Here is a 17,784-nt window from a genome sequence, read left to right on the forward strand (position 1 = left end):
TCAGAATTACTCATGAAGCTCCTCATCCCTTCCCAGAAGAGTATGTGACAGTATGTCTTTTATACGGAAACCTCTTTGTACATATGTATAAACTTGGTATGGCCTTAATGCTGCAGTTAAGGATTTGTTTGGCTACCACCTTAAGCAGCGTGTTAAGCAATCGCTTCCTTAATGTAACATTTTTACTTTTGACAGGACTCTTAAACTCGACTAACCAACTCCCCTTTGCCCCTTACTCTTCCCCTTTTTGCATGAAGTCATAAAAGTTATGGCAGTTATTTTTTGGCTTGTAAAACAAAACCTATTTCTGCAGTTTGAAGATGGAATGTAAAATTTCTGTGATACATGTATATAAAAATCTATTTATTGAACCATCCATACACACATATCCATGCTGATTCACTGGAAAAAAATTAAAGTTTTCTGTAATTTTCTCTGTGGTTAATCCATAGTTGTTATTCAACCAACTTTATAGGTACAACTTTTGATGTTTTGCGATTCCCCTAGAAAGAAAACTACATATCTGGAAAACACCATTTCACCAAAGACAAGGCTTTATGTCATTCATTCAGGAAGTATTTATTGATATGTGCGCCACGGGAGATACAGAGATGTCTCAGACACAGACCCTGCCCGTCGGAGCTTACAGTCTAGGAGGGAGAGAGAACACACACCTGGGACGCACAGTCAGAGCTGTTTCGGTGGGATGAATCTGGTACTGGATACACAGAAGGCAGGGGTGAGAAGAGGTAAAGGAAGCTGAGAGGCCACCGAAATCGCCCAGGTGAGGAGGAGAGATGTGAAAGATGGCTGAGGTAGAACTGACAAGACTCAGCTGGACACTGGGTGTGGGCAGTGGGAAAAAGGGGAGCAGACAACTTGGACGTGGGGCAGGGCCAGGGGCATGAGCTGAAAGGATGGAGTGGATCTGTGAGAAAAAATAAACATTGGCACATAAAATCCTTCTGCACAGAAACAAGCTCCCCAGACACCCTGGGCGCAGTCAGAAAGAAACAACTCGTCACTCAGACTGGGGACGGGAGCGCCTCAAATGACCAGTGACTTCCTCCCTCCTCTGCCCACCCCTTTCCCAACAATTCTCACCTCCATGAAGTGTCCCAGCATCAAAATTTACTCGGTTAAGTCCTACCTCTAGGTATGTGCCCCTCGTGAAAGTGAGACTGAGGCACACTGATTCACTCGACCACAGGAGTCACCCTGGAAGGCTGCTTGTGCACGTCCCGTGCCTGCTGGTGGTGCCCAAGGGTCAACTCCTCGGTCCTTGTCCTCTGGGAGCTGGCGTTCTAACAATGTAGTAAAACAGGTGCAGGCCACGCTAACTCTGGGCCGAAGTTTTTAGCCAGGAGGAGGCATAAAGTGCTCCAGGAACACATGTTTTCTTAAAAGTCCAGACTGGGACAGACTATCCAACAGAGGGGACCAATGTGAAAGGGAAGAGGAGGGGAATGAATTGGTTCCTCACTTCAAATTCTGGCCAGATCAACACCAAACCGAGTTCCCCACTCCTGTTGCAATCTCTTCTCTCTTAGGGGAAAAAAATTAGTTATTGAACTGGGTCTTCAAAAAAATGACTTGGATGGCAAGGAATCTGCACAGGGGCAAAGCAGGTGCAAGTCTATCTTCAGGGAAGAGAGGCACTTGAAGCCACGGAGTCAGCAATGCTGGCTTACGAGAGGAACCAGAAGTAGTTCAGAATGGCCGGAGCATCGCCTCCACGAAGAACGGGAGAAATCACTGCAAAGGAAGGTTAGGACCCTGAGACTACATGGCACTGCCAGGCACTGAACAGGGTACATGCCTAAGACCAGATGGCTGCCCCTTAGGAGCTTACAGTTATAACAATACAAGGTGGAAAAAGCACCACAATGTACAGAATGTAAATGCTGACAGATTCAGGAGAAAATTACAGCTGAGTTTCAGCTATTAACACATTAGGATACCCAACAGCTCTCTGACAGCTAGTAGCACACCCGACCCTGAGGGGGCGCTGTCAGCATCCCTAGACTACAGGCCCTGGTGGCAGTGGGCTCGGAGAGCTCTAAGGAGACAGAAAACCTAGAAGTGACAACTGAGCGAGGCCGAAGCCCCTGGGTGAGCGTATAAAACGTGGCTCCTTCCTTCCCCCACCTTCTAACCTTCACCAGCTCTGGCTTCCGGGGGTGAACCTCGGGCAGACTAGTAATCTCTCTGAGATGCTTCACGTTACTTTTACAAGCCAATTTAGGACTCTACACTAATACTCAAATTCTCTGAGCCACCTCTATCTTTTGAAAAATGAAGGGGTTGTACAAATCATTTTAGTCCTTCCAGCACTAACTTTCTATGATTCAAAGAACTGTATGAGCCTCCTGTCTCTTGTGATGATAACAGAATGGAGATTAAGGAAACATTCTATTATTTCACATTTAAAATTATGATTTTTCCATATAAATCGCAAATGATTCCAAAACCATCAGCGAAGTTCCACCTCCCACTCTTCTTCAACTTCTAACATGTACATAGCTTTGTGAATTTATTTTTAACAAGCTATCTTCATATAATTTACTTAAGTATGCACTGAATCTTTAAAGAAAGGAAGTCCTTTTCTTCTCCCTACTTCCTTATGCCAGCTTCTTGGAAGGTCTTCATTTAAAACGGCCAAATCAGTATATCTATCACAAAAACATTTAAGAATTCAAGCCAAATCCAAAGTCAAATAGGTGACATCAAAGCTTGGGGAAAGTTTCAGTAACCAAAATGGTTAATTATAACAATATTTAAACTGCTTATATCCAGATTAAATAAGATATGATCATCCCTCTAGTTACTACCAAAAGTATAAGCAAACTTCCTATTAAGTGGGTTTGTGGAAAAAAAAAAAAATACTTGTTAAAGAAATTCAATAGTGAATTTTTGGTACACAACCCTTAATTTCTTTTTTCTTTTTCTTTTTTTTTTTAAGAAAATAAGACATACTAAATAGACACCAGTTCCTCAGGGAATCTGTGACGCTGGCCACACTTCAAAGTACTAAACACGCATGGATTTATGGAGCTGGCCAGGTCACGTGTTATGGAAGTTAACAGTGGAACTGACTCCTAACATTATTTTCATCTCACAGGGACTATTGTTAAAAAACAAAAGCAAAACAAAACAAACCAACTACCAAGTTCAAGTGAAAATCAGAGGAAGGCAAACTGTCCAAGGTTTTCAAAACAAGCCACATAATCAAAAGGCAAACAACCTTGATTCTAAGCCATGTACATTAGCAAAAATCAAAACTGAAGCAGGGCAGTGGCTTTAGGCCATCTCCAATCAACTCTTCATTCAATTCAGGCCGTGATGAGAGGCTATTTCATTGGAAGCATGAACAAAGCAGGCTAATTTCAGCATTATCCTGAGCTAGGTACAGATTCACTAGAAAGAATGTAAATGAAAGTTGTATCTCACATATGCCACCATTTTTCCTTTAATCTAGTAAGAGTTTCACGAGCCTGCCTATGGTCCCCAGAACTTTTACATCACAGCACACAAATACGAATCCCAAAATGTATTCCTACCTTACAACTGGCAATCCTTCCGTAATTATCTAGAACCACATGGCCAATTACTTGATCAGCAACTTTAATCTACAACTTCATCCCACACAAGACATTGCTAAGTTGCTAATATATTCCTTAAGATTTCTAAAACATTTGTGGAAGACTACCTTAAGTGTCCAATGCCCATTTTTGGTATACTAGGCAGTTAGCTAGGACCTCATATTCAAATAAATGTTGAAGTCGCTTCTTTTACAAGGTTCAAAACTGCTGAACTAAAAGTCATTTGTATGCAGCTCCTACAGAGATTCTAAGTAACAAAAAAAAATAAAACTTCAATATAAAAGACATCTTTAGATCAGTAGATTTGACAAATGCAACCATTTACATAAAAGAAATAGGCCGCTCAGCATAAACAATGGTCTACAAATTTAAACGTCATAGAAAGATCATTTCCATATAGATTCTAACAAATGTTTTCTATAAAGTGCCTCAATTCCCACTAACTCATTAAAACCATGAAGGGTTTTCAAATAAACTTGATAACAAAGAAAAGGCTGAAGGAAAAGGACCAGAGGACGGCAATTCCAAGCATGAAGCACAACTACTATCAACTCGCCTAGATTACGTTCTAATAAAAAATAGTTATCATCCACATCGGATTTCAAGATTATACTAAATGTATTATTAATTAAAGCAGGTAAGAAAATAATCTAAGAACAAAGTCATTATTAGGGTGTTACCAAACAGTCTGCAAGTCAAAAAAAGTCCTATTAAAAAAATAAAATCAATGTTTGCTGTACCACTAAAGGAAATGGAGAACAAAAGTGCTAACGATCCTGGTTAAGAATATTTTATAGACTCTGGTCTCTTTACTGTAGCAATTTCATGGTCATGTCCTATTATCTCAATGTCATTCAAATGGAAACAGGAAGGCCTTTTTGTTCTAGAGAAAAAGCATCCAATTGGGAGGCCAATCTGCTCCTCGCTGCAGGGATGGCTTGGAGACCTAGTCATGTAACTGCTCTGATACTGCTTCTTCTTTTCTATTACTTTGGGGAAAACTCCCTAACTCACAGAGTCATGAAAATTAATTTTCCAACCTAAAACTCAAGTGCAATTCAACTAACACTGTGGCAGTAACCTACTCAAAGTCAAATAATTTTTTTTGGATTATCCATTTCACTGTTCCCAGCAATAGCTCAAAAAGTTGAGAACACAAGTAAAACCCAACCTAAACATAAAAGCAAACAAAAGTATTTTTTTATGTCTCAAGATGTATTCATTTTCAACAGGTCTTAAAAGACTAAGATGCACACTGAGCCAAACCAAACCTGCCCAGTAAGATGCAATGTAAGTAAACTGGTGAAGGCCGTTAAGCTCAGTAGAACAGAACCATACTCTGGGCCATTCTTACAGATGAAAAATTGTATTTTAAAATCTGAAAGGTTGAATGTGATGAGCGGATGCTGCGCACAGAAAAATCTCACCCTGACCTATTTCACTTTTACTTTCTACCTGTGTGAACACATGTATCTCCATGGTACCATGTTTATTCCATCAGCATGACCGTGAGCGAGGATGTCAGTGTTTTTAAGTGTTAGCCATAATGCCAATTCACATTCATAAAAGTCCAATACTAGTCAAAACTCCACAATCACCCACATTCTACTCAGTTGAAATTACTGAAGCAAATTTGTTTTCTGAGATCACGTGATAACTCCCTGCAACAAATTACAAGCAGCATCTGGCATACTGCTGCTACCCATCCAAAACACTTTCATTAAGTATTTTATTGTAGTTCTATTACAAAATTTTTAAAAACCACACAGTTGGTACCAATGAAGGAAAATGAGATTACTTACAGGAGATGTTACCATAATTCCTGAAGAGATATCTATTTTCTAATTCATTTATCTTTATTTTCAAAGCATGAGTCTCCGACTCCAGCTGTAGCACTACCCCACCGCCCGGCCCACCACGCATCGCAGGAGGAGGACTATCTGGGTTTTCATGTAGCCCATTCATTTTTACAGAACATGTGGCATCGCTGGCCCCACCCACTGAATGACAACTGCAGTGTCCCCCTCCACACACCCCATAAGCTCACACATTTCCAAACATCCTCCAGGATATAACCGCCCCAAACAGAGCACCACTGCATCTGGTTAGTGCCTCTAAACCTCTTAGTAGGAAGAACTCTTATTCTGAAAAGTATGCTTCAGTACTCAATTGTGAAAAATTATTTCTAGGCTATCCATAATATGACCTTATATTTACTGCAAAAAATAACTCAGGCTAAGTATTTTTTCTTTCCACCTCAAGCTTAATATAAGCTACAGAAGTACAAGCTGAAATTTCTTCTAATTATCACTGGCCTGGGCCAAATTGAGTGGTTACCAAATAACAGTTTAAAGTGACCCCCCAAACAGCCATGTGACTCAGTTATATAAAGTTTCTTTACATGAAGGAGATGCTGCCAACTTTCAAATATCTGCGGTACTGAGGACTAACTGATAACATTGAATTTCATTTTAAGACTACACCCTTCAGCAAACCTAGTTTCCCAGTAACAGAGAGACAAACATTCCTATGCCTACTCACGCTACCCTCAAACAAGAGCCCTAAAGATGAACACTGTGAAAAAGAAAATAAATAAGTTAAATCTGACAACCTCGTTGCCCTTCCATTAGTAATGACGAGCTATCACACGAAGGCTTGCTTCACAAGTGTGTGAGCGAAACCTCCACCCGCCTCACACTCAGCACTCCACAAACAACACACTGTGTACAACGAGCATTACTCTACATTGCCGGATTAAAATTTCTGCCAGAAATATTTTAATAAAAATTGGCCATTTCCAAAAAGCACCCACTGCATGCCCATCAATAAAAGAGAACCATTAACAAAATAGAAAATTTACCATATGGCTATGATTTAACGGAAACCGCCTAGCAGACACTCAAGCACATCAGCAAAGTCCAATATTAAAGTCACATTCTTTCTTATGGGCTGATTAGAATTCTGAAGATGCCAAAATAAAAGGCAAACCTATTTAAGTCAAAGGACCTCTATAGAAGAATCTATCCTCAAAGGCATTCCAGTTTGAGACTCAATTTCAGAATAAGGCATAACAGATGAACAGAAGACATACAGAGTGAAAAGAGGGGTTCCACAATCCCCAGCACACTCTGAACCTGGGGTGGGGGGAAGAACTCTAAGCATTTTAAATTCTTCTTCTTTAAAACAACTGCCAAGGCTGGAACCAATGATAAATAGAAGGCACAAGAGTTTTGCTCTAGTTTTGTGTTATTCGGTTTCTGGTTTTGGTATTTTGTTTGTTTTTACAGATACAAATTAAACATGAGGAAAAACTCTACTTCAAAAAACCTAACAATTCAAGAAAAGTGTTATCACATTTGCATTCTAGACATTTAAAACCTATCTCAATTTATCAACAGTGGTGAATCGTTCTGTGATCTTATATTAAAAGAAGAAAAATTCACTAACCCCTTTTATTGTTTTTAACCACACCAGAGACAATCAAAATTGTCAGTTTTTCCAGTGGCAGTTTCTCCACATCGAAAGGCAGTCACGACTCTCCTAATAAGAAACAATTTCAGTTTTTCCTGCCTTCAAAATGTTTATCAAATCTTGTATTTCTCAAAGGCTTTGAAACATGTAGAAAATAAGAAATATCCCAATGAATAAAACATACCAAATGTCAGTAATAAGCAAGACACATTACTTTGGGGAAATGGCTATTGAAAATAAAAATCCAGTCTATATATGCAAAGTAAAGCAAGGAAATTCAGTCTTTTTTTTTTCTTCTTTTAAAATCCATTTTTCCTAAAATATCATTCCACAAAATTGGAAGTGAAGGACTGAAAGGTGAGGAGAGGGGAAGGGAAGGGAGGGGACACACACCATTAACACAAAAAGTAAAATTGTACAAACTGAAGCAGTTTATAAGAGACCGGGGTCATACTGCAAGATACCGAAGGGTGGTTGAGGAAATTCACCATTCTGCAGGAGCGGGCGTTCGTGACCATCGGCGAAGAGCGATTCACTGCCTGGGAGCGACCGCCCTTCCGACTCCGAATCCTGGCTTCTGCACCAGGCCTCCCCGGGGAGGGCCTCTCATCGTACCACCCAGCCCACCTCGAGGGCCTCCGGGTCCCCGCAGGCGGTTATCACGCCGGTCCCCTTCCCGGGCAGCTCGAGTCTTCTTCTCTTCCACATTCAGACGGACCTCACCTCTGAACATGATGGGCTGTAAGAGTCAAGGTGAGAAGATTTACACAGTGCTGATGCACTACCAACTATCAAAGTTAAAACAAGGCTATTATATAGAACCAGAAGCTTACAAATCACCTATGTTCTCACAGTTAAATTTTCACTTCCAACGCAGAACACACAATGTGCCCACTAGCAAATACATGGAGGCAGTCAGATATGCCGGGCACGCAGGCCAGTTGGGGAAGGCCATTTCGGGAGCACTGCAACTCAAATAATTCTCACCCTATTTATCAAATACTGTCTCCCCACAGAATCCCATAAACAGAATATAAGAATTGCCGCCTTCTCTACCGACTGTGAGGCTTAGAATAAAACCCCGCCATCATCTAATGTGAAAAGTTTGTGCTGCAAGGGCTTATACACAGTACATACACATGTCAAACACATCACTAGTTTCCTCTAAATGTAACTTTCACAAAATGCTACTGGCCTTAAAAGAATCTTGAAAAACACTGAAGACAATGAAGAGCACATTATCTTATTGAACACAACACACCCACACTAGGTCACCAGCCTTCTTTTCCACCCGACAGTAGGAAACGAAGGGTCGCTCCAGATTCCAATGACTTCAGTACACCCCCCAAAGCATCCACCAGTTTTCTAACTGAAATACTGTTTAAAATAAACATCTAACAGTACTAACTATGCAGGTAAAGTGCTCCATATGTTTCACGTCTCTTATCTCATTTAACTGTCACAGCAACCCTCTGAGGACTGTCATCACACCTGCTTTTACACACTAGCGAACCAAGGGCCGGGGCGGTGAGGGGCTCGGCTCCCGGTCACAGCACCAGCCAGCAATGGAAGAGGAGCGTCAACTGCACCACCCTGACTGGGAAGCGTAAGCTCGGAATTGCTCTGCTACGCATGACTGCACCATGGTCAGCAGGCTCCTGCAGCTACTTCTGCACTCATAAAGAACTGACGAAGGGAACTGATGAAGGGAGGGCCTTCTACCAATAGAGAGATGAGGGGAAAAAAAATTAAGCTAAATTTAAAGTTCCCAAAATACAAAGGAGTGACCTGAAATACACATGCAGAAGTCTTTTTTGAACTCTAATTCTAATTTATATTTTAAATTCTGATTAAATATATATTTATACATTTATAAATGTATTTTACTTGACACTTAACATAATATATTTTTATACACACACCATACAAATCACTTCACATGCAATTTGAAGTGCTGTTCCAGGCAATGTTCTAGACTGAGCAGGAAAAACAAAATCGTGTTAGAGCCTGAAAGATGAAGGCGAGAGAGGCGGGGGCTGAGGACCTTTTCAACGTCGTTAGGAAGACATCGCTGGGGAGGTACCAGGGGCAGAGGCAAGCTGAACGAAAAGGTGTCAGACACACTCACGGCCCCTCGAGAGGAACTTCCTCACCTCAAACACTTCTTATGGATAAGGACACCACACCTTACCCATGTTGGTTAAAAAAAAAAACCCATGTCTTGGACAATTAACTAAGACGCAATGATCAAGTCTGACCTCCTTTGGCCCAGTGGCAGTACCACACTCTGTAAGGACACAAAGAAGTCAAGGTTGCACCAGACAGGCCAGCCACTGCACCCACTGCACGCTCCCCGAGGGCCCCACCCACAAAGCCCACTGGAGATGCCTGGGCTCAGTGTGCTGTGGTTTGGGTGAGAGAAGCCCCTGTTCTCTCATTTCTCAGTGTTGTGCAGGGGACACTTCACAAAAATAGTGACTTCAATGTACACACCTCACTGGCACTCCAGAGAATGCAGGCCTGCAGATTAAGTCTCACGCAATGTTATGACCACAACATTAAACTTTGCAGTATAGCTGTAAACACTGTGGAAAACCTCTGGGAAATAGTGATCTACAACATTTCTATTACATGCTTAAAAATGTGTAGTTTTAGCCCTGACTGGTGTGGCTCAGTGGATTGAGCACCAGCCTACCAAAGGGTCACTGGTTCGATTCCCGGTCAGGCTACATGCCTGGGTTGCAGGCCAGGTCCCTGGTAGGGGATACATGAAAGGCAACTACACATTAATGTCTCTCTCCCTCCCTTCCCTTCTCTCTAAAAATCAATGAGCATGTCCTTGGGTAAGGATTAAAAAAGAAATTAAAAATAAAATAAGAGGGTTATCTTTATGTGAATTTTACATAAATTTTTTAAAAAGTGAGAATTTTAAGATCCCACACCAATCTCAATAAATTAACAATTATTTAACCCTTTGTTCCTCTCTACTATGAGTGCTACAAAAAGTGCCATTTGCTAATGAAAGATGTGGGGGGAGGAAAGCTTTCTTTAGTAGGAACTACACAGTAAAACGAGTCCGGCTCTACAAATCCCTCTGTGATCAGACCAACAGCCTTGTTAGCAGCAGTGGTTCCAAGCGGGGTGACTCCACCACCAGACAATTTATAGAATAAAAGTCCCTCAGAGTTACGTAGCACAGCTGGCAGTGCTATACCGAGACTGCCCAGGGCAAACAGGCTCCTAAATTAGCTAAAGGTAACATTTTATTTCATGTTCTACACCAGAAGCTATCACCAAGAAATGGAATTTGCATAACTCTCAGGGCACTGGTAACTATTAGTTATTTATTTCTCACCATTCACTCAATCAAAAGCCAAGTTATTTAGCACAGAAGCCTTGTTGTTGTAAACCCCCAGGCGGTCCTTTCGATACTAATGGCCACACGGCATGGAACCTGTTACCCAAACCCGCTGGAATACATCACACTTCCCATCTAACAGAGATGGGAAGGAAGAAGATTCAAACAGCCAACACACATGCTTGGGTTTTTTTGTTTTTTTTTTTTGGGGGGGGGGGGTTGGGTTTTTTTTCTTAAATCAAGATAAGAAACTGCTTACCCTGTTGCTAAGGACCTTCTGAACAGGCTCAGAATCATCAAACACAACGAACCCGAAATTGGGTAGTTTCCCACCACTGTTAATGCGCAGCTCCACCACATTCCCGTAGCCTGCAAGCGAAACACAGAATCTCAAGTAACTCATTGGAACTTTTCTTTTAAATATTACATGCACACTACCCAATATGACGTGGCTACAGAGCACCTGAAATACGGCCCGTCACTGCCATTATGTGTAAACGACACATGATTCTGAAAGCTGAGTATAGGAAAATGTGTACCATCCGTATACATCTTTACACACTGAGATGGCAGTTTAGACACAGTGTGTGAAACGATTACACACAATGTGTCTAAACTGTGAGCAGATTGCTCATCTGCTAGGCCTACTGGAGAGTGCGGCATCAGATGAACTTGGTGTGTACCACTCATTCACCTACTTTGAAAGAAATCCTTAAGCTCTGACTTATCCACATCATGAGGCAGATTGCCAATGAAGAGCTGGTGGCTGTCAGGGTGTCTCACAGTTCTCCGGGGTTCGACATCACCTTGCTCACCAGCCTCACGGACTGAAGAGAAAACAAAAGCAGAAATGAGAGATGAAGACACCTTTCAGTGACTGTGCCATTCAATTGCTTTCTCTTTACCCTAAATATAGGTAATTCCACCAACTGCACAATTTTTTAAGGAAGCAAACATCAAGCACCTCCCACCAAAAAACAAGTTCTTACCTCAAAACCCCCCAAACTAGGAAAGTCGCCCTTCTGTGCTCTTACCTGGTCTAGGTCCCCTCTGGGGAGGAATATTTATCCGCTGTTCTCGAACCCTTTGATCCCTCTGAGGCCTCTGCGGTGGAACCTGAGATTCAGGCTTGGACTCCGGGCGAGGCTGAAAAATTTATAAGTTAACTTCTGTGTAAAAACAAAGCAAGCTTCCTTTTCTCTTGTGAACTTTTTAATTTTTAGAAATATATTTTACTTATTATGCTATTATGATTGTCCCATTGTTTTCTCTTTATTCCCCTCTACCCTGCACACCCCCTCCCTCCCACATTCCACATCCCCTCCCTTCACGTCCATGGGTCATACATATAAGTTCTTTGGCTTCTACATTTCCCATACTATTCTTAACCACCCCCTATCTGTTTTCTACCTACCATTTATGCTTATTATTCCCTGTACCTTTTCCCTCATTCTCCCTCTTCCCCCTCCCCACTGATAACTTTTCATGTGATCTACATTTCTGTGAATCTGTTCCTGTTCTGTTTGCTTATAGTTTATTTCTGTTTTTGTTTTAGGTGTGGTTGTTAATAACTGTGAGTTTGCTGTCCTTTCACTGTTCATATTTTTTATCTTCTTCTTCTTAGATAAGTCCCTTTAACATTTCATATAATAAGGGCTTGGTGATGAAGTTAACTCCTTGAACTTGACCTTATCTGAGGAGCACTTTATCTGCCCTTTCATTCTAAACGAAAGCTTTGCTGGATGGAGCAATCTTGGATGCAGGTCCTTGCCTTTCATGACTTGGAATACCTCTTTCCAGCCCCTTCTTGCCTGTTTCTTGCCTTTAAGGTCTCTTTTGAGAAATCAGCTGACAGTCTGATGGGAACTGCTTTGTAGGTAACTGTTTCCCTTCCTCTTGCTACTTTCAAAATTCTGTCCTTATCTTTACTCTTGGCTAATGTAATTATGATGTGCCTTGGCGTGGGCTTCCTTAGGTCCATCTTCTTTGGAGCCGTCTGAGCTTCCTGGAAGTCTATTTCCTTGGCCAGATTGGGGAAGTTCTCCATTATGTTTTCAAATAAGTTTTCAATTTCTTGCCCTTCTACTTTTCCTTCTGGCACCCCTAAAATTCTGACGTTGGAATGTTTAAAGTTGTCTCAAAGGTTCCTAGGCCTCTCCTCATTTTTTTGAATTCTTGTTTCTTCATTCTGTTCTGTTTGGTTGTTTCTCTCTTCCTTCTGCTCCAAACCATTGATGTGAGTCCCAGTTTTCTTCTTGTCACTATTGGTTCCCCGTACATTTTCCTTTATTTCACTTTTCATAGCCTTCACTTTTTCCTCTATTTTGTGACCATATTCAACCAATCCTGTGAGCATCCTGATTACCAATGTTTTGAACTGTGCATCTGACAGGTTGGCTATCTCTTCATTGTTTACTTGTATTTTTTCTGGAGCTTTGTTTTGATCTGTTCTTTCATTCGGGCTGTATTTTTTTTTGTCTTGTCACACCTGTTACTAGTGAGGGGCGGAGCCCTAGGTGTTCACCAGCGCAGGTCACCCACATCACTACACTGTGATGCTGTATGTGGGGCGGGGTCCAAGAGGGAACAATGGCACTTGCTCGGCTCTCTGCCAGTTTTCAGTCACTTACCCCACTACCCACAATCAAATAGTGCTGATTCCCGGGTGGGTGAGCTTGTGTACTTCCTTGGGACCCTGGGAGTCCCTCAAATAAACTCTGTGAGGCTGGGAGTTTCTCCCGCTGCGGCCTCAACCCCCACAGGAGGTCTCAGTCAGAGGTTCGAGGCTCTGTTTCCCCACCGCTGGGACCCTGGGTTGCGCAGTCTGTCTCGCTCCCCGGCTGCTCCTCCGGGTTTCTCTGTGCGGGAATGTTGGACTGCCTGGTCCACCAGCCTCCGACTTGTCAGGTCCTCTCTGCGCAGCTGCCAGTCTCCACCCCTCCTACCCACATCGGTTCCCACGTTGTCTAAACCTCTATGAAACTACATTACTCAGAATACAAGTAAATTTGTCTTAATACAAGCTTACTACGAAACTCACCTGGGAAGCTGGGACTTTAACAACATGAGGTGGAATCCCAGTAACTGGGACGGCTCCACTGGGTGGAAGGTTCTTGCTGGTCACAGATGCCCAGGAAAATGTCTAAGGTAACAGAACACCAACACCAGCTGATTACACTGTATGTCAGAACAACGTAACAGCTATGAGCTCCTGATTTCTTGTACATCTGCCTTGCATTTTCGTAGGCAGGACAGTTTATAATCCTGACATTCCATCCTCCCCCACAGTCAAATTCAGCACTAAAATTCCTTAGAACTGCTATGATACAAACACTGATCCAGTCACATCAACGTTAGAATTACCTTAAACACCTTTCCATCCATACCAAAAACCACAAATCCTGTTATTTAACTCTTAATTATCTTCTTTCCAATCTCTACTACCAGGACCCTAATCCAAAATATATTATCTCTCCCCAGAAACCTAACAACTACTACTCACCCATTCTCTATCTAGCCAATTACTTTTCTACCTGTCCGCTAAAGACATCTCAGTTTCTTTCCTACTTTTACTCACTAAAGGAGAGACCAAGAACTCCATCCTTCTTACAAACAGTTCCCATACGCAGAACACTGCCTACCACAGAGGCAACTGGATGAACTGCCAGACACACATACATGGTATTATAAGAACTCTGACCCCATAAATACAGCACAAACGATAGTCCTTCACAGAGTTTCAAATGTAAAGGTTCTTGAGTTAGTCAACATCACCCTGATGTGACTTAGGGGTAAACTGAAAAGCTCCAAATTTTTGAAATCAGGTATTCTAATTAGAAAAGTAGTTACATCTTAGCAATACACTCCTACTCTAAAGTCATCCTTAAATACATTTCACAGAAAAAGGCAGGCAAGTCTGCTGTCTCATTATTTTTTGAAGCTACGTTATCACTTGTTTGTTATAACAAGAACCTAATAATTTGCAATTTAAAACATGAGGGGTTGTTAATAGGCTAATAAAATAGCACCTGATATTTCTGGTCTAAAAAGTATTCAAGTTTCCTTAGAGGGCAAAAAAATTTACTTTTGAGCTTATAAAGCAACGTGTATCTTCTTATGAGACATGGCTCAATGTGTAAGAAATTTCCCTGGACCACCAACATGAAAACGCACCTACCAAAGTCGACCAAGCAATAACAAAGGAGAAAAGAGATTTTTAAAATAAACCAGCAACAGCACAAACACGCAGACAGGCCGCGCACCCTCAAGTCTTCCTGCGCCGCCTGGGTGATGTCCGCAGGCGCCGGAGACGCGCTCTTCTGCACATCCTCGGGAGCCGTCTCTTCCAACGCAGGCTCACACTTTTCCTCCTGGATCTCAGACGCTGGCTCTTGCTCCGGCTCCGGTTCAGGATCAGGCTCTGGTTCAGCAACAGGTTCCTCTAAATGTTCTTCCAAATCATTGCTTTAACAGGAAAATTTGAGAAATATTATTCTGCCTCCATTGACTTGGCAAGAAATCCCCAAGTATTCATTAACTACAGAGACCTGAACCCCCAAAAGATCTAAGAAATACGTGTCTGAGTATGAGCAAATCTTAACTGTAGTTAGGTTAGCTCACTGCTCGTAAGCAAATGCATCAAAATTAACCAAACCAGCTTCTCAGTTAGAATTCCAAAACTATTACAACCGACCTTGCACGCATCACAAAACTGTAACAGGCCGTGAGGAGGGGGAAGGGCAGTGGAGCTGCTCAGTGGGCACAGTCTCAGTTCTGCAGGATGAAAGGTCTAGTGCCGCGCTGCACAGCCACGTGCAGAGTTACCACCACCACACAGGACCCTCGAACACGTCAGGGAGGCACACGTCGTTAGGGGCTTTTACCACAAGAACCCCTCATAATAAATAGGGGAAAATGACATTAATTATGATTCAGAACCGTTCTTAAACTTTCACATAAATCACTTTGTTACAGCTATAGGTGTTTCCCCACCTGAAATTCTAATTTGGTCCATTTTTGGTATGACAATTAATCATTTTCAACCAGCAAGCCAGGTAGGTACTGTGGTCATTTCATCAGTACACCTTCAGAAACATTTAAAAATATCCTCTAAGTATTGAATACTAGTATTAATGGTATCACATGGCAACAAGTAAATAGCTTATTAATTTCTATTCCTATCAAACACATTTCTAGTTGCAGATTAAAACAAAAAAACAAATACCTAAGATACTGTCATGCATTTAACTGAGTTAATTAATGAAATTCTTTACTGCTGCAAATCATGTCTGAATTTCTATCAATTTATGCCTCATCTCTAAATAAGTCCTTGTATACTTTATATCCCCCGCAAAGCACTTAATGCAGTGGCTCGATGTGCTAATTACTCAGTAAGAAATTCCAACTCTTGCCCTGGCTGCTGTGGCTTGGGATTGACCGCCGGGCTGCAAACCAAAGGGCACCGGCTGGATTCAGAGTCAGGGCACAGGCCTGGGTTGTGGGCCAGGCCCCCAGTTGGGGGTACAGGAGAGGCGACCACACATTGATGTCTTTTTCTCTTCTTCCCTCCCTTTAATAAAAATAATATATAAAATATTTATAAAGAAGAAATCCCAATGCTTTTTCATTTACCACCCAAAAAAAACTAAGCCAAAAAGCAACTAAACATACTATGTAAGTAGTCCTCAGAGAAAATTATATGAAACAGATTACAGATTTTTGAAGCTCAAAGATACCAAAAGTGAAGCCTCCCTATTGGGAAATTATCATTACCTTCTGAGGTCAATCTGAGAATGCACAACTGCACTCCAAGAAAGAGAAAGACCAGACAACCCAATTCCCACGCAGCTCCAGACAAGCGAACAAAGCCCTCCTTACCCAACAGGCTGATCGTAGAAAGTTCCAGGATCATCAGGTGCCACCTCAGGCGTCTGCTGTCTTTCTTCAGGTTCCTCTACTTCTTCCTCAGACTCTTTTAAAAAAGTGAGAAAACAGATTTTAAAGTAATGTGCTTACTTAAGTCATAGTCGCAATAGAAAGGGCAACAAAACAAGAAAAGCAGAGGCACGTTCAGTAAAATGATGGCACAGCCTTTTAAGGACAGAATGAAAGCCACTGTGTTGTCAGGTTAAGAACATGGAACCTGACGTCATGCTGCGAATAATCCAACAACAGCTCTACCACCTAACTAGCTCTAGGAGGGCACCAGGCAAATTCTCTGTACTGCAGTGTCCTAGTCTATCCGAGGGAGCAACAGGACCCAAAGTACTTAACTATAAGGCTGCTGCACTGCATAATAAATATAAAATGCTTACAATCATCTCGCCATACAGAAATTGTTCTGAGACGATTATCTATGGGTCTCTCGTGTTTCTACACATCTTGCAATTGAGGCAATGGCTATCCTTTGTTGCGGATTATCTTTTAAGGACATTTACATAGCAAACCACCCTAACTCTGGAGGGAAAATTGTATATCCCTCCAGAGTCACGTGCAGGCATATTTACGCCCATTCTCAAAGATTTGGGTTCCGTAAACTTAAGGTTCCATTCTTGTAATGCACCCCTGTTGCCATGTAAGCATCATTTGGACTTCAATGTCCCATGGAAACTGTGACAGAAATACTACTAGTCTTGCTGTAATAACCTGTCCACTTCTGATTTAGGAATTTTGTGTCTTCTACCAATTCCCATCAAGCAGACTAACTTACTAGCTTCGACTAGGTAAAAAACTCAGGCCTTTCATATGTCTTTATAAGCAGAAGTTATTAATGAAGAATACAGACCATAATGGAAACATCTAAGAAATCCAGATTCTCTTTGAGTCCATTGATGCCACCAAAAAATTTAGGCAAGTAACTTACCCTCTTGAGGCTCAGTGACAAAGCCACCAAAGACCTCATCTTGGTACCTGAAGATATCGTTGTGAACGTAGAACTTATTTGCAACAGAGCCCTGCAATGCCAACAAAACATTTTTACTATTCAGCAAATTTTTAACAAGCCAAATCACCCTACACCAGTGGTTCTCAACTGAAGGTATTATTGACCCCCAACCCCCCAGGAACCACCTGGCAATATTTGGGGGCATTTCAGTTTTCTTAATGAGCAATGCAGCAACTGGCAGCTACTAAGCAGAGGGCAGGGGTGCTGCTAAGCATCCTTCAATGCACAGGACCACCAGTCACAACCAAGACTTAATTCAGCCCAAAATATTAACATTGCCAAGTCCAAAAAGTCCCACTCCACATTATGGCTGTTAACAACTACACTCACATACACGGCTTGCTTTAAATACTACCAGATGGATACCCAAAAATCGATAAAACTTTAATTCTGTGAATACCACAGCCACA

The 17,784-nt window shown here is 41.8% G+C and overlaps 1 protein-coding gene across 5 annotated transcripts in view; it reads right to left on the minus strand.

The window, feature by feature from the left end:
- Positions 1-554: 554 nt before the first annotated feature.
- Positions 555-17,784, minus strand: part of G3BP1 (G3BP stress granule assembly factor 1) — a 39,365-nt gene continuing 22,135 nt past the window's right edge. For 4 of the 5 annotated variants that reach the window (XM_037156898.2, XM_053665871.1, XM_053665872.1 and 1 more), the window contains 8 exons: positions 17,294-17,384; positions 16,309-16,402; positions 14,694-14,895; positions 13,472-13,573; positions 11,466-11,577; positions 11,130-11,258; positions 10,691-10,800; positions 2,925-7,812 (listed from right to left, as the gene is read on the minus strand). In XM_037156898.2, the coding sequence (XP_037012793.1) occupies positions 7,606-7,812; positions 10,691-10,800; positions 11,130-11,258; positions 11,466-11,577; positions 13,472-13,573; positions 14,694-14,895; positions 16,309-16,402; positions 17,294-17,384 (1,047 nt within the window). In that variant the 3' untranslated portion in view covers positions 2,925-7,605. Of the gene's footprint in view, positions 1,756-2,924; positions 7,813-10,690; positions 10,801-11,129; positions 11,259-11,465; positions 11,578-13,471; positions 13,574-14,693; positions 14,896-16,308; positions 16,403-17,293; positions 17,385-17,784 lie in introns of those variants that run through there. The other variant, XM_037156897.2, reaches the window with a different exon arrangement.

Source organism: Artibeus jamaicensis, unplaced genomic scaffold (genome assembly GCF_021234435.1).
Source record: "Artibeus jamaicensis isolate MK-2021 breed Jamaican fruit bat unplaced genomic scaffold, CSHL_Jam_final contig_432, whole genome shotgun sequence".
In the NCBI taxonomy this organism is placed as follows: Eukaryota; Metazoa; Chordata; class Mammalia; order Chiroptera; family Phyllostomidae; genus Artibeus; species Artibeus jamaicensis.